Genomic DNA, 23,273 nt, shown 5'->3' on the forward strand with positions numbered 1-23,273 from the left:
TGAGAAAGAAAGATGCAGTAAAACCACTTAAACAGTTTGTGTCTGTGTGCCCTGCAATTCTTAAGTCTTCACAATCACCAGCCTCTAAGTGGTTCAGGGCCCAAGGAAGTAGTTTCTAGTTCTTAGCCCTGTTGCAAGTTGGGGAAGAGGCTGGGTGAATTTCAACATCTCCACCTCCACCCAATCTTACAAACATTATCTACATCTGTAAGGCACTGAACAGGATGCCTGTGAATACAAAGATGGCCTTGCTGTCTGGGGTACCTAACTAGCTAGAACACAGGCACACCTATTTTATTGCACTTTGCTTCACAGTGCCTCACAGATGTTGCTTTTTTTTTTTTAAAACAAATGGAAGGTGTGTGGCAGCCCTGCATCGAGCAAGTCTATTGACGCCACTTTCCCAACAGCATTTGCTCACTTCGTGTCTCTGTGTGACATTTTGGTAATTCTCAAATATTTCAAACTTTTTCATTATTATTATATTTGCTACGCTGATCTGTGATCAATGATCTTTGATGTTACTACAATGACTTGAAAGCTCAGATGACAGTGAGCATTTTTTAGCAATTAAGTACTTTTTAATGAAGATATGTACATTATTTTAGACATAATGCTATTGCACACTTAATAGACTACAGGATAGTGTAAATATAGCTTTTATACACACTAGGAGACCAAAAACTTTGCGTGACTCACTTTATTGCAATATTTGCTTTATTTCAGTGGTCTAGAACCCAACCTGCAATATCTCTGAGATATGCCTGTAGTTCCTACATATCACTGTTGAAGTTTTACCTGTCAACTGTACCAAGAAGGGGAACAAGATTCATCAAGTCTAAAGTCTACTTCAGGGTACAAGCAGCAAGACAGAAAAATCCATTTAAGGGCTGCTATAGCTTTTTACATCCAATTGCCCTTTGTTACCCAAACCTCAGTCAGAAGCACACTGGAGAGGCGGGTGTGAGGGAGGAGGGAACGTGGGGGAGGGAGAGGCACACAGGCAAACGGAGTCAGCTTCATTGTTTCAAGAGCTGTTTTACCATTCTTTCCAAAAAGAACAATGGACAAATCAAGCTCTAAGGACAGGCCCACACCTCAACATTACTAAAATTTTCCTCAAAATTTGTTCATACTTGGTAGGTTATATGTTTCTGGGAATGTATCCATTTATTCTAGGTTGGCCAATTTGTTGGCATATAATTGTTCATAATAGTCCCTTATGGTCATCTATATTTCAGTGGTATCAATTGTAACCTTTCCTCTTTCATTTCTGATTTATTTATTTGAGTTCGCTCTCTCTTTTTTTCTGAGTGAGTCTACCTAAAGAGTTGTCTGTTTTTATTTATCTTTCCAAAAAACCAGCTCTTGGTTTCACTGATCTTTTCTATTGTCTTTTTAGTCTCTATTTCATTTATTTCTGCTGATCTTTGTTATTTCCTTCCTCCTACTAACTTTGGACTTAGTTTATGCTTCTTCTAGTTCCTTGAAGGCATTATGCTAAGTGAAATAAGTCAGAAGAGAAAGACAAATACTGTATGATCTCACTTACACGTGGAATCTTAAACAAAAACAAAAACAAAAACGAACACATAAGACACAGACTCATAGATACAGAGAACAGATTGGTGGCTGGCAGAAGCAGGGGGTGGGGAAGGTGAGCAAAATGGGTGAAGGGGGTCAAAACAAATTTCCAGTTATAAGATAAATAAATCCAGAGGATGTAATGTAAATAATTACCAGTACTATACTGTATATTTGAAAGTTGCTAGGAGAGTATATCTTAAACATTTTCATCACAAGAAAAAAAATTGTAACTATGTGTGGTAATGGATGTTAACTAAACTCACTGTAGTGATCATTTTGCAATGTATACATATATCAAATCATTTTGTTGTACACCTAAAAGGAATACAATGTTATATGTTAATCATCTCTCAATTTCAAAAAATGTATTCAGAAATAGTTAAATGAGAATTTCAATACCAGTCCTTTTTCCTACCTGTGAGAGGTAGGGGAAAGCATTTTGGAAAATGTTTTAAACTAGAAAAATATCAAGATAGTTTTTTAAAGTTTTTAGAATTGAGATATAATTCATTTAAAGGTACAGATCTTAATGGTACAAGTCGAACAGTTGTGACAAATGCATACACTTGTGTAACTCATAGTTCTACCAGCATACAGAGCACTTCCATCATTCCAGAAAATTTCCTTGTCTTCCTCCCCAGTCAATCTACCTCCAAGCAACTGCTAATCTGATTTCTATCACCTATGATTGGTTTTGCCTTTTTTAGAACTTCATGTAAATGTGTTAAGACATAGTTTTACCTTTTGAATATTGCTGAAAAAAATACAAATTGTTTTTAGAAGACATCCTTTTCTATTTGTGGAATTAGTGGGAAAAAATATTTTTGAGGAAACCACTTCCTGAAGTCATAAATACCTACATTATTTTCTATTTTTATTGCTTTAAATAACCATCCCTGTTGATCTGGGGACATGGAAAGCTAGTCATGCCAACTACAAACAAGTGTTATCTTGGTTCTAAATGCCCGAGCCAATATTTTCTCCCAATTCCTATGTCCTTCATTGTCTAATTACCTCTTCCAGGCAGGGCCAGAACATTCCATACACATAGGAAGTTGATTTTTATCCCCTCCCCTTATTCTTTTGAGAATAAGCCTATTCCACATGAGGGGGTCCCTCAAAAGAGAAATCTGTAGGGTCATCCAGAGGGAAATGATTTCTATTTAAGACTTAAGCAAACTCCGTCCAATGAGACAGAGCAACATCCATGATTTTCCTGACAGTGGCAAGGGTTTCTGGTAGGGCTCTTACACACATTCTTCAGCAATGCTTGAAAGTCCTGTCCTTCAATACAGCTATGGGCTAGTCTACAGGTCCCCAGATTCCTAAAGGACTCTAGGCTATCCTTACTATCATTCCAGCTTGAAAATATGAGCAAATAATAAGTCAAGGCAGAAAGATAACCTTTCTGATGAATCAAGATCCTGAAGCTTTATCCGGTAACTATTCCCAGGTGAGTGAATTGTCTATGGGGATGCGTTCACCTTAGAACAGCCACACGTAAGGAAACTTTGAAGGGGGTGTTCCTTTAAAAGTTCGGTGTGCAGACGTAGAGAATGGACCTGAGGACACGGGGAGGGGGAAGGGGAAACTGGGAAGAAGTGAGAGAGTAACATTAACATATATACACAACCAAATGTAAAACAGATAGCTAGTGGGAAGCTGCTGCATAGCACAGGGAGATCAGCTCGGTGCTTTGTGACCACCTAGAGGGTTGGGATAGGGAGGGTGGGATGGAGATGCAAGAGGGAGGGGATATGGGGATATACGTATATGTATAGCTGATTCACTTCTGCTGTTATACAGCAGAAACTAACACAACATTGCAAAGCAATTATACTCCAATAAAGATGTTTAAAAAAAAAAGTTCAGTGTGGGCAGCAGTGTCATTTTTCCCTCCACCCCATTTGGTTGCATCTGCCAGCTCCTGCTTCCTGTACTCCACACCTGCTCCCAAAGCTTCACAGGTCATCCCCAACCTCAGAGCAAAGCTGTACTAACGTCCTGCCCTCCTTCCTCAAGACTAGCCCAGCGCTTCACACAATACAACTGTGCTTGCTGAATGAATCCAAACACTCCTCACCTTCCACATGTGCAGTTGAAATGTCACCTATTCTAGGAAGCATCTTCTTCCCTCTCACTGAGTACCTTTGTTTTCAAATTCCTCTCTCATTTGTCAACACCATTATTTGCCACTCTAACAGTATCTCAGGTTATTAGTCACCTTCTTAGTTGAGTATCTTACCCTCCCCGACTATACCAAGCATGTTTCAAAGCAGAGTTCTGTTCAATAAATCTTTGGATCTCTGTAAACACAGTTTCTCTCACCAAGTAAGCACTCACATATTTGATAATTCCCATAGCTATGCCAATCTATTACAAATACATTTAAACTTGCAAAGATGTTACTTTTATGCAGTTGTCATCTCTTTTGTATGCCAATGATTCTAATCTAATCATCGTTGCTTCTAAACGTGGCTTCCCCCTCCTTAATATGAACGTTCTACCATCTCTGTGCATTAGGAAATCAGAGATGTACACCCCAAAGTTATTTGGAAAAATAACTGTAGAGCAGCCTGGGCTCTTTAGATTATCAAATTACAATTAAAAAAATCTTACATTAATGTTACCTTTTTTTTTTTTTTTTTGCAATACGCGGGCCTCTCACTGTTGTGGCCTCTCCCATTGCGGAGCACAGGCTCCGGACGCGCAGGCTCAGCGGCCATGGTTCACGGGCCCAGCCGCTCCGCGGCATGTGGGATCTTCCCGGACCGGGGCACGAACCCGTGTCCCCTGCATCGGCAGGCGGACTCCCAACCACTGCGCCACCAGGGAAGCCCTGTTATCTTTTTTTGAAAAGGGATACAAACCCTTCTAAAGCAAAGGGTGCCTTAATGAGTAAGAATTTAGGTATGCTTTGATCACCTATTAATTAATCAGCTTTTAAAGGAACTTGACTTCCCCATGGGCAAGCACAAAACAAAAAGGCCTCCTTTTGCACATGCGAGTCCTCAGAGTTCTTATACCAAAAATGAAATGAGGATAAATTGCCCATCCACACCCACAGAGGTTGTCCGATTGAGTTAAAAGTTTTGAAGAATTTCAAGGGTCTCTTTTAACTCCTGCCGAGAGAACCAAATCTCTCCATGGCACGAGAAGTAAGATGCCTAAGTTTCTAGGAAATGCAAGTGACCTTTCTTTGCAAACGACAAGGCCAAGTTAAGCTCTAAGTCAGAAACTGAAGCCTTCAGTCTCTAGCCAGCCTGACTGGGGACCACTGGGAAATACCTCAAAAACTAACCACAAAGAACAAATAACAGCCAGAATCTCTGAACACCCCTTGGGCCACCACGAGGAGAGACTGGATGAGACCAAGCTCATCTAGCACAAGAGGAAATGCAGCACCTTTCCCAGGCTCTAGGTAACATAGATAGGAAAACAAAGAGGTTTCAAAGCACTTTAAAACAAAAACCAAACCCAAAAAATAGGCCAGCAAGCCAATTTCAAAACTTCAGCGGCCCTCAAATGCCACTTCTCCTGGTAACCCTGTCCATGTGCCATCTCTGTTCTTATCATTAGAACTTCGCTTGCATTGATCAATCCTCCCCACGCTGGACAAAAATGTCACAAGTGTGTATTTACAATGATTTCCTTAAAAATGCCTACCTGGGATTTAGCCTGTTAGCTTTCCTTTTGGATTGGCAGCCCAGTCCCATTAAGTGCACAGTGACTTTTTTTTTTTCTCCCTGCAGACCCGCCAGGAGGCAGAAGTGTGGTGAGCGCTTCCTGAGTGACTTTCACTTTGCTCACCCCACTCATCCCTGGAGCGCCCCACACTCTCCATTTCTCCTCTAGCCACACTGCAGAGACCCATCCAAGCTGAGCTGCTAACTTCTACCAGAAGGGCTGTTCACCCTACCAAGGGTCAGGGCCGTGTCCACCCAAACCTGTTTCCGTCCATTGCTCTTCCTGCTAGCACACAATTTGGTTAAAGAGTATAAACTATGTAGGTTTGAAGAGAAAAAGCTAGTGGTGAGAAGGAATAGGATAATAATTTGAAGGTTTAAAAAAACCGGTGCCAAAATAGGTGTAGAAAAAGACAACTAAAAGAGACTGAGGTGAGGGAGTGTAGAATTTTAGAAGAATTATTAACCCTGATTGTTTCACTTATGTTGTCCTCAATCCACTTTAAAGAAACCAGTGGGAATAGCAGAGGATGCATCATGGATGCAGATAGGATAGAACTCAAACCAGCAAACCCATAGTTAAGGGAAATGCCCTGGCCCTACGAGGCTGTGTTGACAAAGGGCAGACAAATATACATTTTTATATTTTAAGCTAAGATTACATGTTAAGATATATGTATATCATTTTTTTAGGATTCTCTACTTCATTCAACTGTTCTAAAAAACCAGTCCATACATTCAAAATCTTCCTAGGAATTGTCTCTTGGGGTGGGTGGGAGTATGGGCATTTGTGTGTGTATAGCTTTGGAATACTGTAGAATTAATCTATTAATCAATCAATAAAAATATATATACACACCTACACAATACGTTATATTTTTATTGACCAATAGATTGATTCTATAGTATTGCAAAGCTATTACTATGGTCTTATCTCAACCTGCTCCTGTGATTTAAGGGTTTTTGTTTATTTGGGATTTTTGTTTATTTTGTTTTTAGTCTTCGGTGGAATTAGACAATAACTACTCAATGGCATTTATATAACACCCATTATAAGAGAAAAGGACAGATTTTATATTATACAGTGACAATGGCCCAGGATCTGCAATATGACAAGTAAATTCCAACAATAGGGAAATTAATTTTTGATGATATAATTTTTAAAATATGGATTAAAAGGTAAACCTTTATGTTTTGTTTTACACAAATAGCATAGGCTACACAGTTAATTTTCCTTTTTCCTGCCTGAAGCAAGCCCAGAATGAAGCCTAGCACAGAGCTGGCAGGGATGGAAAGGAGGCGGGGACCGTAGATGGTGGTGAAGCTCTTCTTCCAGGCAAGGAGAATAACAGCCCTGCAATCATTCCTCTCCTTTAGCGACCCTCGTTCGGTTTCCCTGGAGCCAACGGGCAGTTGAGAATGGGCAATATTTCCCAGAAATTTATTAATAATTTTCCTTACCTTAATTTGTATTTCTTAAAATATTATTACAACATTAAAGGAAAAATCATCTTCTAAGACAGAACCATTTTCAATTCTGGGTCCCTTTCCATTTTTGATCACATGCACAAAGATAGATTTTAGATGACTGTATCCTACTGTATGTAAATTTGTGGCTGATATATTCATTTATTTTGGAAAAAAAACTTTTCATACTTCCATTTATTCATTTACTTATTCAATAAGCATTTATTAAAGTATATGTTAGGTTTCAGGCACTATTCCAGGTACTATGAATATAAAGATAGATTAAAAACCAGATCCCTACTGTTGAAAAGCTCTCAGGTTAGTGGAATGTAACATAATTACAATGCACAGCATTGTAATAAATACAGATTTAAAGGCCTCTGCGTTTACCATATTAATGGCTTCACGATCTTCTAGCTGGATAATATAACTTAATTCACACAACTGTTCCCTTTCTTGATGACTTTTCATCATCACAAGCATTGCTACAATTAACATGTTTCACATATTTTTTTTCTGTTGACCATTTCCATGGATAAATTCCTAGGAGTAAGATTACTGAGTTAAAGAGTATTAATTCAGACTTTTATAGCTACTGATGTGCTTGTTAAGTAGCTTCATACAAGGATCATGAAGATATACAAAGTCACCAGTTCTTCTAAGCATTGCCAAGTCTTACCACTAAATCTGTTCTAGGATTTTCAAAAGGAGATACCCATTATTGTCTTAATTTGATTAATATCAGGGCAGAACATTTTCTCATGGTTAAGATTTTTATTTCCCCTTGTGGGATGTGTGTTTATAGCAGATCTATCTATACTTTATCATTATTATAGTAGCTTTCTAAAATATTTTCATATGTTACATATATAATAACTTTTCATCTTAATTTATTGCAAATTCTTTTTCCTGTTTGTTGTCCTCTTTGTTTAGCTAAACTTTCTTCAAATCATACCAAAATTTTAACTCTCTTTTATTTTTAGTCACAACTGTTTATTTTTTCCTCTGGAATTTCTTCCATGGTGTCAGTCTTATGAACTGTGCCCTTCTACCATTGGCACAAATGTTCTACTCTGCTGTGCATTCATTTTTAACTCATTCAGCTTTCAACAAATGTCTCCTATGTGCCCTGCTTGGCACCAGGAATAAAAAAATGATGAATGAATGACATACTAATACAAATTATCCAAAGCTGGGAAACAGGCAAAAGGGGTTACTGCATGTCCTCCCAGTATCACACTGGGAACCCTATTAATTGATTCTCTAGGGACAGGTATCTTTGCTTGACACACTATTTACTATTTATGAGATAGTTTACAACTCTGTTAGTGTAGATGTTAACCGGTAGAAAACCAAAAGCAAAACAAATGAGTCTTGTCAGATAACCATGAAAATAAACTTTGACCAGCAGAGATGCAAGAGATTCATCCCCTAGAAAAGATAACCTCAGAGGTTACAGTTTCACTGCCCTGCAGGACGCTATGTAGCTGTGCATCTAACTTAGCAATCTTAATCAAGTTTTTTTCTCTTTCAGTCGTTATAAGTACTTTGCTCTTTCACCGTTCTCTTTGAGCCAGCCTTACCATCTTTTTTTGGGGGGGGGGGCTCTCACTGCTGTGGCCTCTCCCGTTGCGGAGCACAGGCTCCGGACGCACAGGCTCAGCGGCCATGGCTCACGGGCCCAGCCGCTCCGTGGCATGTGGGATCCTCCCGGACTGGTGCATGAACCCGTGTCCCCTGCATTGGCAGGCGGACTCTCAACCACTGTGCCACCAGGGAAGCCCAGCCTTACCACCTTGCAGTTGCCCTCATTAGTGAGTTAAATAAAGCTTTGATGCATGCTCACTTCATGTTTATATGAGAGTCAAGAAATCTGGCTGCTAGCATCAGGCCTGCCACTTCTACCCACATCATAGTTCACTTAACCCTTAACCTCCTCCTTGACTTCTGACTTTCTTTTTTTTTGGGGGGGGTGGAAATCGTGGGTTTCTGTAAGGTTGAATGGTATTCAAGAAACCAAAGCAATTGGAAAACTGTATTTCTATATACAGATACATGTGTTGAATCAGAATGAATGATCAGATGCTAAGTTCGAAGCCCAGGATCCCCCAGGCCTGAGGGAGTGGAGCCTGAAAAGCCCGTGCCAGTGTCTGGTGGGACACTTCACCAGCAGGGCTGGCTCCGAGCAGCCAGGACCACACAGGAACAAGGTTATGTAGTGCAGTGGAGAGAGCAAGGGTCTCTAGCCAGGTGGACCTGGCTTCAACCCTCAGACCTGCCTCTTCTAGGGTCTCTTGAGCCTCTTTCTTTTTCTACAAAATAAAGTGGTTACGATGAGTCAATGGGCCCATGGGTAAAGAACCTTGTCACTCCTGTCACATACTAGGTCTTCAATAAATGCCACTTCTTTTTCCTTCCCTGCTGGGTGGCAGGCCTCTCTGGAGGAATTTCCTCTGGAAGAGACTCAACCAGGTGATGTCCAAGGTCTCTTGAGTTCTAACGCCCCCCACAGCAAGGCCAACCAGCCAGGGGTGGGTTCTGACAGCCCGTGCGAGGCCACCACGCCCACCCGCCTGGCACACGTACCTCTCCTACCACCTCTATGATGTCGCCAACTTTCAGCTCAAGCTCATCATCGTTCTGGGGCAGGTAGCTGAACGCCACCTGGCACCGGCGCCTCCGTCGCTCGCCTGCATGGGAAAAGCAAAATATTCAGATACAGCTCTTGTCTCAAAATTAGATTTTAAAGAGAGGCGTCCTAGGCATGCAGGCAAATAAAGCTGACTTGTTTCAAATATGCTCTCTGGGACATGGCTAGAGGCATGGCAGCTCTGGTCTCTGAGAGAGAGGCAGGAAAAAGCAGAGCAACGCTTCTTGGTCTTTTAAAAGCTGCTGAGTCAGAAAGGCATGGATATGAGAAACCGATCCATTGTGCAGAAGGCAAAACCCCACCCTTGAAGCGCTGGAGCACAGTGTTGCCTTAAACGGTTTTCCGTGGATAGGGCTTTGTATTTGCTGCTGGTGACTTTTAATGAAAGTGATGTGATATGGTAGAGGAAAAAGAATGGTCTGCTTCTAATGCTAGCAGGGCAGAGGAAATTTTTCCCAAATGTGCAAAGGAAAAGATAAAGTATCCTGGCCTTTTTCTTACTGATCATCACCCTTTAACATGCTGGAACTCAGGCTGATAAGCAAGGGCTGATTTACATTTCAGCCTCCTCTTGGTACCATTTCAAATGCCCCACAGGAGTTCAGCAAATCCACTATTGTCCTCTTCCCTCTGTCCCAGGGGATCCATTAGCAGGATCGCTGGCTGCTTACACAAAACCAACCCAGGCACATCAAGATAAAAACCAGGGCCACACTTCACTTGACTGAAGGACCCTCAAGGTCACAGCATCTCACTCACCCAGTGTGGCCCAACAGGGAGGTCCTAGCTTAGAGGGGTTCAAGTACAGATGCAACTGTCCACGCCACAGACATGCACTGTGGGGGGAAAGAACACGCATGTGGCGGGCGTGTGATGGGGCTCGGGGAGCCGCGGGGCAGAGACAGACAGACGGCAGTGGAGGCCCAAGCTGGGAAGAGGTGGATAAGAGAGAGGAACCCAGACCAGCGTTGCTCAGAAGTTGGTCACTCAAGGCTGACCACTTCACCTCATCCCTTCCTGTCACCGCATGGCCTTGAAAACCAAAGGGATCAACGACTTCAAGGAAACACATTTAGAAATGCTTACATTATTTTTGGATACTGCCTACAGGGATTCTTTTCTAACCTTTCCCTGAGAAAGCAAGTCCCCGCAGGAGTGATCACAGGCCACACTGAGACCCCCATGCAGGGTGACATCATACAAAGGGGCAGGCCTTTGCTACATCTGACATGCTCACTGATCAATATTTATCAAAAGCCAGTGGCCTAGTTCTCTCTGTTCCATTTTTTTCCTGCCTGAACCTCACTAAGGAAGAACAGAGTTGAACAGAGGGAAGAGGGCAGAAGTTCAGAATCAATATCTCGTCTAATCACATCTTTGGCGACGACGTGAATACGCTCTACCCCTTGGTGCGAAATCACGAGCCGGCTGGTCTCGATGAGAGCAAATGCAGAGCTCTCAGGCCAGTTCCCAGGTGCTAACTGCACTGTCAGCGCGCAGAGTAGGGCAGCCCAAGGCTCTCCCAGGGACAGAGGGCTCGCCCCAAATGGCTCTTCCCAGGCGGGAAGTCAGGAAGAATGGTCTCCAGGGCAAAGAACTCCACCGCTATTCCCTGGCTTCCAACACAAAGGAAGGCAAATCAAGCCCTCTGTCATAAAGGATACAGATTTCTCCTTCCAGCCAAGAAAGCCTAGATGACGAGGTGATCTCGGCACCTGTCTCTACCCCCTGTGACTCCCCTGCCCTCATATACACCTCTTAAGATGAAGTTGTATAAATCTTTAAGAGCTTTACTTGTTATACGTTACATTCAAAACAAACTCTGCAGATACAATCTGAATACGAAACAGGTAAGCATGACAAATGTCTGAAACTCGACACTCATAACCACAGAGGTCACCAAAGTCCTGACCAAAGTGACTTAAAAATAACATCTAAAGACCTACTGTCAGCTGAGGTCATAAAACTTAGTTAAATGTAAGTTCGTATCTTCACAGAACCCTCTGTAAAAAGTAGCATCTAACCCAACACTACACAAAGGGTGAAGGAGAGGTGATATATTCTTCGAGAAAAGACTAACCCAGCAGAGTCAGGACCTAGAACAGAATAATATTTCTCTCGAACCAAACCTTTCCATCAGAATTCTATAACGCCCTGTCTGGAATCAGAAAGAACAGCACACTTACTAATCTCTCTCTGCCAGGCTAGTCAGTATTTCTTAACTACCTCTAAGGTTATTCAACTGGTGGCACAAAGACCTATAAAGCACACTGCCAACATACAAGACCAAGAAAAGTGAGCCCGACAGGGAGGTATCCAGAGGTCACTGGTGGAAAAGGTCACCTGACACGACCCCAAGCAGAAACAATTATTCTCTCCGACACTGGGATAGTCTGTGATCTTTTCTAAAGCACCCCTGATACCCATCACCCTAACTTATCCTGCCAACCACATGAGTTAAAAAGAAAAGAGCCAGAATGAGCAAACATTTTACAAATGAGGCAAGTAGGGCTCAGTGACTTACCCGACGTCACCAAGCTAGTAAGTGGCAGCATGTCCTTGGCCTGAGTTCAGAGCTCTCACTCCAATGCTGGATGAACAAATTTAGTTCACACCTCGTCCCAAGTTCTCTGCAATCTGTACTTAGCTGCTTCCCACAACACTGCATAACACAGCCTTAGGGCTTCTCCACGGCTTTCACATTACAGATCACTCCCAAACTCCCGCACTGCTGCTTCCCAGTCCTCGACTTCTGCAAATTACTGTTTCAATCTTGTTTGCCAGTTCCACCCAATGTAAGACCCAGTTCGGGGGGAATATTTGATGTTAGGAGACACTGCATTTCAGTGGCTTCTGTCCATCTTAAATTTAAGGGAATTTAAGGATGTCATTTGCCATTTTTTCCTTTCTTGGTATTTCACTAATGTTTACTAGTTGGTCTTGACCTTCCTTGAAGAGGTATGTAGACAACAATGTCATCTCCTTTCAGTAGCTGGTATAAACTGGAGGAAAAAAATGCATGACTTGCCCCAGGTTGTGGTTCAGAATCCTTTGGTTTAAGCTACCACCCTCATGCCCAGAGCCCTGTCCACATGACCTCAAGTTTTAATACATTTCATCGGGCTTTTTTCTTTTTGCCACTGTGTGTGTTTTTTAGGCAGGACCACTTCACTCCTTACACATAACTGAAAGAAGTAACAGACACGAATTTTATGGACATACAAGCAAATGTATATGGGCACATGCACATGGCTGACCAAAAAAAGTATGACTGAGGCAGACTTCATAAGGCATACTTGACACGTCTCTCTACTGCCATATTGTATGACGGCCACAAAATACACATGCATGAACATGCATTCATATAGAGGAACACAGGCAAACACAGGTGACAAGGCAGGCACCCTCAACTCCCTTATTAGATCTCATAACCACCTTCCATTCATGACCAACTTTATTTAATAAAATAGTAACAGCTAAGGGCCTCCCTGGTGGCGCGGTGGTTGAGAGTCCGCCTGCCGATGCAGGGGATACGGGTTCGTGCCCCGGTCCGGGAGGATCCCATATGCCGCGGAGCGGCTGGGCCCGTGAGCCATGGCCGCTGAGCCTGCGCATCCGGAGCCTGTGCTCCGGAACGGGAGAGGCCACAACGGTGAGAGGCCCGCATACCGCAAAAAAAAAAAAAAAAAATAGTAACAGCTAACATTTACTGAGCACCTACTGTGTGCCAGAGACTACTAAGGACTTTATATGCATTAGTGCATTTAATTCTCACATTGAACGTCGAGGGTAGATCTTGGACCCTCCCTTTTACAGACAAGGAGACAGAGGAGGCACAAAGAGACTGAGTATTTTACCAGAGGTCTTACAGCTAGAAAGTGCTAGAAGGGTCAGGGATTTCAAGTCAGGAGATGCAACTCCAGAGACTGCCTCCCCTGTCTGACTGTTCTTAAGAAGAATCCTCGGCTATGAGTCTTGAGACTGCAGAAGGGACTAACTAGCTGGGCTAACATGGGACATGGTTAAGTTGTGAAACCAGGAAGTGACAAACCACAAATCAGGAGCATTTCCTTACAGCTGCTGGCAAATGGGGCCCGTATTTTAATGAAATAAAGCTGGTTGGACGGGGAGGAAATGTCGTATATTCACATTCTCTAAAAATGAAATAGCAGAAACTGCAAAGGATGCCATGACCCAGCCTCAGAAACAGCACACACATCTATATTTTAGAGCCTTCCAGGGTCTTACAACATGTGAAAACTTGACTAGGTCAATTCATTCAATGACCACAAAAATATAACAACAAATAGTGCAGTGGTTGAGAAAAACCTTCGGGTAAACTGAAAAGTTTCAACACTCATACAGTCTTTTTTTTTTTTTCATCCCACATCCTCCTTGACAGAACAAGAGTATAACTAAGAGGGTTGATATTTCCAAGAAACTCACTAAATTAATCAAATGGAGCCTCACCACATGCCTAGGAAACACAGCAGTATCCTGATGTCGTTTTACAAAAGAGAAAACATTTATAAAATCAAAGAGGAACATCAGAAGAAGCCCCTAATTCTCAGGGTTACTTCTGGCACTTTCTCCAGACATGGCCTGGGGTCCACCTGGGTCAGAATGTTGACCTGCAAGGCAGACCTACGGAACTGCACTCTCTGAGGTTGAGGCCAGGGGCCTGCATTTAAACCTGACTCCGCAAGTGACACTGCCCACAAAAATCTAAACCTCAACAATGAATCAGAGCCACTAATTACACGTGAGAACAGGAAAATACCTTGTTGGGAACAAGTGGTCTCCCTTTGGAGGACACTAACCAGTGGTTCTCAATCTTGGCTGTACCCTGAAAGCACCTGGGGAGCTTTCATAAAACTCCCCATAATGTCCTAACAGCAGCCCCTAAGGAACAAGGTCTCCATAGAAAAATGGCTTCTTCCAGGGCTGGGGCAAAGAAAATACAAAGTGAGACTGGAATATGTGGTTATGACAAAATTAACGAAGTACTCTAAGGTTTGAGGGGTCATTTGTAAAGGACACAAGGCTCAGCTTGGTAGGGCTTCCACTGGCCAAATCTGGGACAACAGCATGTACTAAAGGATTTATTCATTTCAAAAAAAATTCATGAGCCCATAATGATACATTCACTAGGTAGCTAGGTTGAGAGCCAGCTAGATGGATGGATAAGATTAGATAGGTTTATGGGCCAAGAGGGGAAAGCTCTTCTTTACAAAAGAATGTCAACTAATGCATGTAGAAATGATAGAAACACATAATCACCATTTTATAACCATCATGGCAACAACCGTTTCTGTCAAGAATCAGTGGTTGCTAAAACCACTGGGTGAAATCCTGTTGGGGATTAGGATATTTAGAGAGTCTCAAAGTAACTCCCCACAGATTATTTATTGATTACAAAAGGAAATGGTCCCCTGAGTATGGAGAAACCTGGCAGACACAGCCTCAAAGTTCATGTCATCAGTGATGGGACAAGTTAACATCAGGTGCCTCCTTATGTGACGCACTGAGAAGGGCTTAACATTACCTACAGAATGCTCCCGCCCAAAATGTTTAACTGAAATCTGACCGTGAAGAAACATGTAAATCCAGATCATGCAAATCCAAAATGAGGGACAGTTGACAAAAACTGACCTGGTTTAAAAAAATATTTTTAAAATCAATATCGCATAAGATTTTTTAAAGGTTAGGGGACTGTTCTAGATCTTAAAACAGTAAAGAGATTTAACAACTAAATATAATGCAATCCTTAACTGGATTCAGGGTTTCTTTTAAAGGTTATAAAGGACATTATTGGAAGAAATGGGGAAATTTGGATATGGACTAATACTAGATAATAGCATTATATTAATGTTACATTTCCTGAGTGTGTTAATTCTATTGCAAAAAAAAAATTCTATTGCAGTTACATAGGAGAATGTCCTTGTTCTGAAGTATTTAGGGATGAAGTGTCTTAACATCTGTAATGTACTTTCAAGTTGTTTAAGGAAAAAACAAAAGGAATGTGTGTGTGTGTGTACACATACATACAGACACATATGTATACACATATACATACAGTGAGAGAAAGAGAGAGAGAGAAAGCAAAATGTTAACAATGGGTGAATCTAGATGGGTGTCCATTGTACTATTGTTACAACTTTCCTGTACATTTGAAATTTTTCTAAATAAAATATTTAGGGGGAAAAGGAAAAAAAACAGATGCCTGGGCCCCACCCCTAGATTCTCTGAAGTCACCGATCTGGGGTGCAGCCTGGGCATATGAATTTTAGGAACTCCCCAGGTGATTCTAACATAGAGCCAGGGTTGAGAGACATCTAGACAGGTCAGTTGTCAAAAAATAAATGGGACTCTTCCAGACCAGGCTATACAGGCCCTATATTCGGCTTCTCCCCAAAGGGAAAAAAATCATACTTATTTGGCCATGTTATCCTAATACATAACCCAGGTGAATGTTGCTATGCTGGGATTTTTATTTCACAGGCCTTTGGGACAGTTGTACTAAGCAGTCTCTAGCTCTGGCAATGTGTTCCTGAGGCCGGGGGATGGAAAAGATGGTAGTCTCTGCTATCATTAATTAGCAAACACTGCCAGGGGTGCAGCAACTCCCCAAGTTACTGAGCAGCATTCTGGATTCTTGAAGAAGCTGTTTTTTGAGTTGGAAACATCAATTTATGCAAGGGGCCAGGTTTCCTATTCCAGGATGGAAAAACAATACAAAGCGAACTAAATAAAAGTGGAGAATCACCCATTTTACTCAGGATATCCAGTACATTCTGGGTGCAAGGGAAGAGAAAGCTGAATCACTGACTTTATGGACCCAGCATCATACCCTTTCCCGGAAAAATTCCCTTGCATCACCCTGTTTCCAATGTAATGTAACTCAGACGAAGAGGAGGCCACTTCAGAAGCTGATGGCACGCCAGGAAAAAAGGAACTCATGGGTCTTTCCTTACAGACCTCTCTTGGCTGTGGCTGGACTGTTGCAGTGGAAATGTACAGTATTTAATTAACTAGCACTGTTTGGTCCCTGGAGATGCGCCTGCTCGATTCTCCAAGGGATGTGTATCATCAACATCTTTGCATGACAGAAAACAGTAAATCCATTTGCTTTCTCTTTCAAAGGCAAAGTTCATCTGAAAAGAGGTTAGAGCTATGCCAGTGCTCATGTGCTCCCAAGTCCCACCAGAATACAGGAGGAAAATGTAGACCCAAGAGGGAACCATTTAGTAGGGCCTCTGAGTCACAGGGGACAGGAAGGGAGGTGGGTGAAGTCAAAAGTCACATGAGGAAAATCAACTGAATCTTGGAGATGAAGGAAATGAACATTGACTAGGTGTCTGCTATGTGCCAAGAACCGTGCTAGGCGTGTCGTGTGCGTCGTCCCCTCAAGTCCTCACATGAGCACTATGAGGTTAGGGGTGCTGGCCCCATCTTGATGGATGGGCCCAGAAAGCCTGGATAACTTGTATGAGGCCCATGAGTAAAATAAGTTGTGGTCTGCAGCCCTCTTCTTCCACCAACCCAAGATAATACCAGGAAGACAGAGCAGGAGTGTGTTTCTGGGCGACTCTGGATACCCAGCGAAGGATGAGGACTTAATTTTACGAGATCCTGCCCAGAGGAGGTTTCTGGGCAGAGAAGTGACAGGAAGATGTGAGGAGGACAGTGATCTAGGGAGAAGTGCCTGATGCGAAGGGGTATGCAGAACAGCTTGGGGGAGGGAGCCTAGAAGCAGGCAGAGGGCCCAACAGAGGACAATGAAAGAGAGAGTCTGAAAAACATGGTGGGAGGAATCAGATACGCAGGGAAGGAAAGGTAGATACACAGTATCATCATCAGGTGATACTGGGGGCCAATGACCCTTTCTTACTTGTCTTTGATCCCAGTAGCTAGCTCAGTGTCTATTAGAGCAGACGTGTGATCCATTCTTGAGAACTGGATGGATGAATGAACTAATGAGCACCTAGTCCACATTCTGTCTGTGAGCCCCTGATTTTGTGAACACAAATTCCCAAAGGAGCACTGAAGAAGGACCAGAAGGGTGGAGGAAAAGAGTTAAAGCCTCAACTTGATGTTAAGCAGGGTGCCCACTAAAAGCCAATGCCAAAATGGTTAAGATGGTATATTTTATGTTATGTGCATTTCACCAATTAAAAAAAAAAAGCCAATGCCACCCTGCCCTATTGCAGGGATGGGAAGATGGTGGCCCCTGTAGTCTTGCTGCTGTGCTGAAGGTGTCTCGTTCTCCACTAACACTGTAGCCCGACGCATCGCTGATACTAAACAGTGCCTGAGATACTCCTAACTGCTCTCTTCTTCCAAATTTATGGTCCACTGTCAATTTTACGTAACAGGAGAGCAGGGCTAGACGCCAACAAGAAATGATGTATATTTGATTTTAAATTTAGTCCTCTTTAAGACAGAAAATACTTGTTTCAAGTAGGAAGAAATATATGTGTAAGCATGTTCAGGGCAGCCTTTCTTCTAATAGCAAATGCATACACACACAGAGACCCACACAGGAAACATCCTGAAAGTCCACTGAGAAGGCATGGCTCCATTAATCATGGTTTATCCAGGCCATGGGAAACTCAGCAGCCAATTAAACCGGGCAAGCAGCTCTATGTGTACTGATGTGTAAAAGGTGCCCATCGTACATTAAGTTAAAAGACCAAATCACATAATATGTATATGATCCCCACATTGCAAACGCATGCACGCTCGCATGTGCACACACGTGCGCGCACACACACACACCACCTCCCACCCTCCTTAACTCCCACCGGGGACTCTTTTATTTACTCCTATTATCCAGAACCTATCAAGAGTATGCATTCAACAAATGCTTATTAATGAATAAATGGATTCATTCAACATTCAAGTGATATGTTAGGGCCTAATAAAATTAAATGAATGAGAGAAGGAGAGTGTGTGTGCACGGACACACTTGTGTAGGCACAGAAGATGGTATGGAAGGGCACGCACACACATACACTCTCTGCCGTTGGGGCCCCCTCTCTGGTTTCCTCTAACAACCATTGCTTTTCTCTAGCACCGCCTGCATCCCACTGTATTTGAAATATCTCTGAGTGTCATTGTATGTTTTTCTCCACGCCTTCAGCTCTGACACCTCTCAGCGCTTTCGTGCACACCTTTTTCAACAAATGCAACTCATCTACCAACACCCACGTGCGCCTCACGAAGGTTCTGAGGATGCTGTCCCATCACGAATGCCCACTCGCCATCAATCTGGGAGCCCAGGTGCCAGGTATCTAGAAACAGAGGGAGGGACACAAATCCCTGCTCTTCCCTCAGTCCTAGAAACTTCAGAGTCTAATGCCTGGTTTAAAGAAGCCACTGAAAGCAGTCTTAAAGTCAGCCAATTAACACACGACCAAAAAAAAAAAATCAAGTTTCTACTGCAAGAGAAATACAGAAAAGGGCCATCCATTTAACAAGCTGAGTTTCTGCTAAGAGGAGCTACACATGGATATTTTCAATGTTAACGTTGTCACTTGATATTTCCATAGAAGCCACATAATACAATATGGGCGCCAGGGGCATGAAAAACTCCTCCAAACACAACGGCCTCCACCTCAAACTGACTCATAGAACTGGTGTAAATTAGCTGTCTGAAAGGAAACACGAACTCTGATTTTCCAGCTCATGGACATGTGGTTCAAAACGATAGCATTAAGGCACATAAAGAAAATCCTGGGCCTCACAACACCAAAAAGACAGATAACCCAGTGGCCCCAGCTCTGCGACCACACCGTGCAGCCCACTTGAGCTCTCGGCCTCAGTTTTTCTCATGTATAAGATTAGAATGATGAGGGCAGACCTACTTTACAGAAGGGCTTGCTGCCACCTGACTCCTGCCCTTTTTTCCACTTGTCTTTACATGAACAAATATGCTAAAAGGCAGCCTTGTTCATTATTTATACCAGTTCAACCAATTTTCTTTTTGCCAACCTTCCCTTCCCAACAGAGTGAGATAAAGGAATCACACTGGAAAACAAACTCAGTGGCGTCTCTAAACGTCCTCCTGGTTTTCCCCTCTCCTTAGGCTGGTCCCAGGGTTTGGTTTGGTCTTTCAGCACAGTCCTTAATCCAAATGACCAGACCCACAGCAGACCACACTGGGGGACACTTCTCCAAAGCATCCCTGGCTTGACTGCCCCAGCCCAGGCCGCCATCTCTCTGGGGGAGGGAGTCTGGATGTTCAGAGGAGAAAATCTGATACAAAAAGCACACTGCTTTTCTCTGCTTTAGCAAGGCTGATTTGGGCAAAATGCCCAAAAGAATTCAACATTATTTATAGTTTTGTTTGATCTACTTTTAAATGCTCCATGCAGTCATTCAAGTGAAATAATACAGAATTTCAAAGGGAAAACTGAAGGAAAATTCTAAATTAAGTGATTTGTTGAGCATAAACAAGATTTCTCCTTTCTATCCAACACACTCCCTCTAACGTCTCTATTTTTAAAGGCCTCCTCAAACTTTGTTGCTGACAAATGGACCTATCAGACCCCTAACTTTTACAGTGAAGCAGGGAGGCAGAGGGAACAAGATGAGGGGAGAGTGAGTGATGGGGAGCATGCACGTGCACGTGCATATTAAGAACAGAAACAAGGGTCTAGGAAATTCCAGAAACCCTCATCTGGGGTCCACCTCTCTTGCCTAGAGAATTCTCAGGGGAAAATACCCACCATAAACAAATCTGGAGTATCCCAGGTCTCAAAATCAGTACCAAAAAATGGCTCTGGGAGATGTAGAGAATGACAGAAAATTCCACGTATCTTTCTCTTTAGGAAGTAGGGGAAAGATCTTTATTGCAGGTAATCAAAATGTTTGCTAAATTCTGACTCATTTTTAATATAGTTTCCTTTCTCATCCCTATCAGAATAAAGAGGGGGGAAGTGTAAGTTTTTCTAAATTTTCTTGATGCAAGTGGGGGTTTTCATTCCAATTCCTTCTTCTGTATCTAAAAGCAGAGATTCTTAACTGAGGTTTGTGGGTAGATTTCAGGGGGTCTCAACACAGATGGGAAGAAAATTACATCTTTATTGTCACTTCCCTCTATCTGAAACCTGGTCTTTCTTTCCACTCTGCATATAGACAACAGGCCACACTGGGGTTAGCAGCACCCGTGGATTTTATTTATTCCCTATTATGTGGAGAGAGATTTTCAGTTCACATCATGGTCATTGCAGCTACCTTGAAATATCATTTACCCTCATTCCTACTTCAAAATTATGATTGCTTCTAGACTCACTGCTAGATCTTGCTATTTAATGCATGAATAAAGGAATATGTATTGCTTAAGTTTTTGCAATATTTTGATACCTGTATTTCAGTATAACTGTATTCATTTGTAATCCTATGTATTTTATTTTATTCATTTACAAACATTATTCTGAGAAGGGGTCCATAGGCTTCACCAGACTGGCAAACAGGTTCTCAAGCAATTTTTTAAAAAGTTAAGAACTTCTAATCCCTGCTCTCAAGATTATGGTTTGCAAGGAAACTCAAACGTGCAAGGGGGAATTACACACACACACACACACACACACACACACACATAAAATAAAGCAGTAAACGTGACATTTGGACTCTGTCTGCCATAATGTTTCACAGGCTTTGGAGCAGCACATCATGACAGAAGAACCACATTGGGTGGGCTTCCCTGGTGGCACAGTGGTTACGAATCCTCCTGCCAATGCAGGGGACACGGGTTCGAGCCCTGGTCCAGGAAGATCCCACATGCCGTGGAGCAGCTAAGTCCATGTGCCACAACTACTGAGCCTGAACTCTAGAGCCCACGAGCCACAACTACTGGAGCCTACGCGCCTAGAGCCCGTGCTCCGCAACAAGAGAAGCCACTGCAATGAGAAGCCCGTGCACCACAATGAAGAGTAGCCCCCACTCACCGCAACTAGAGAAAGCCCACGTGCAGCAACAAAGACCCAACGCAACCAAAAATAAAATAAATAATAAAAATAAATACATTAAAAAAAAAAAGAAGAACCACACTGGGCAACTTGACAGGTCCTGATCCACGAACAGCCGTGTGGCACAGTGTTCAGGAGGCTGCTGGCCAAGTGCCCTCTTATTACCCGGGTCAGTGGCTGGCGAGAGCCCTGCTCTGTCATCTGGCACCTTGGCTCAGCTGAGCTCAATGCCCATTGCTCCCTTCCACGAAGGCCAGCGCAGCTAATTTGCAGGCTGCCACCTGCCACCGCCTCAATGTCCCCCCTCCAACCAAGCCCTGCGTTTCTCTCCTTTTTCAAACCAGTAAAGTTATGGAAAGCATCACAGGGTCCCTCTGCCGCCCCAGGATAAAGAGGTCACTTGGGCTTCTGTGCACCCACAGAGCTCCAGATACACCTCTTCCTCCCAGCCCTAGTCAGCTGCACTGTCTTCTTTGCGTGCATGTCCCCAGTGCCTGCTGGGCAGTCAGTGCACGAATGTTTCATGAAGGGAGGGAAGTTTGTGCCAATGTTTATAACTGCACACAATTTGCCTGGATGCGTTGCCTGGCTTCCACCGAGGTCCCATCTTTGCAGTATCACTGGAGGATGAAGGACCCTAAGGTCAGCAAGTCCGACTGAGACCAGAGGCATCTGACCAGTTCTTAAAAAAAAAAATTAAAATCCAGAAAAGAGCAATTCCACTTTTAGGAAGCTATGCGCCAGGTAACTAACATGAAATGTACAAAGATATATGCATAATGCTCAGTGCTACATTGTTCAGAAGAGTGAAAAGCCAGAATCATCCTAAACGTCCTTCAATTAGGGGACTAGTTAGTCAAGTCACGGTGTATCTACAGGTGGACTATTAAACAGTGGCACTGCTCTAAACGAACCGCTACGCCAAGAGTTCCAAGATTCTCCTCAACCTAACATCACGAATTGCAATACACTATAAACAGCATGATGCTATCTGTATTTTTTTAAAATACTGATATGCCTGTATCACTATGTGCTTAGATTAGGTCGTACCATGTGAAATTGACACTTCTGTGGTCAAATCTCTGCAATTTCTTATGGTTCATCCCAATAGACATGGGTGAGATCTTCTGAGGAGTTAACCACGAGCCAGGTCTCCTCTGGGGAATATGAATGAGGAAAGGGATTTTAAGTTACTTTTTGACTTTTGTTACCATGACATTCCTTTACTAATTTTTCACACTGAGCATGTATTATTTTTATAATAAGTCTAACAAAGAAGACTTAGAGTGAATCTAAATTAAAATGTACAACTTAAATTTTAAGAAAAGAGCAGTGAGGTCTATACAACACTATAGCATAAAAGCTGCCTTACAGAGCAGGCGATTTTTTTTTTTAACATCTTTATTGGAGTATAATTGCTTTACAATGGGGTGTTAGTTTCTGCTGTATAACAAAGTGAATCAGCTATACATATACATATATCCCCATATCCCCTCCCTCTTGCATCTCCATCCCACCCTCCCTATCCCACCCCTCTAGGTGGTCACGAAGCACCGAGCTGTTCTCCCTGTGCTATGCGGCTGCTTCCCACTAGCTATCTATTTTACGTTTGGTAGTGTGTATATGTCCATGCCACTCTCTCACTTCATCCCAGCTTACCCTTCCCCTCTTCCCCGTGTCCTCAAGTCCATTCTCTACGTCAGAGCAGGCGATTTTGTTGTGATCAGAACAAAACATGTTACTGTGGGCTTCCTCTAGGGGCTACTAGTTTTGTTTTGTTCTAGTTTTGTTGCCATTGCCCCTCTGGAGGAGTGTCATTCAGAAAGGATGGGTTTCTAGGCAAATGAGCAGTGCAGATAAAGGGACTGGGCTACCTGTAAGGAAAGGTTTTTAAAGATAATTTTCTTCCCC

The 23,273-nt window shown here is 42.8% G+C and overlaps 1 protein-coding gene across 6 annotated transcripts in view; it reads right to left on the reverse strand.

The window, feature by feature from the left end:
* SH3KBP1 (SH3 domain containing kinase binding protein 1) overlaps positions 1–23,273 on the reverse strand; it is a 345,258-nt gene that overhangs the window by 156,385 nt on the left and 165,600 nt on the right. For all 6 annotated transcript variants that reach the window (XM_082609983.1, XM_082609979.1, XM_082609980.1 and 3 more), the window contains one exon: positions 9,327–9,430. In XM_082609983.1, coding sequence (XP_082466109.1) covers positions 9,327–9,430 — 104 coding nt within the window. The remainder of the gene's footprint in view (positions 1–9,326; positions 9,431–23,273) is intronic.

This window comes from Mesoplodon mirus, assembly GCF_964341445.2.
Source record: "Mesoplodon mirus genome assembly, chromosome: X".
NCBI lineage: Eukaryota > Metazoa > Chordata > Mammalia > Artiodactyla > Ziphiidae > Mesoplodon > Mesoplodon mirus.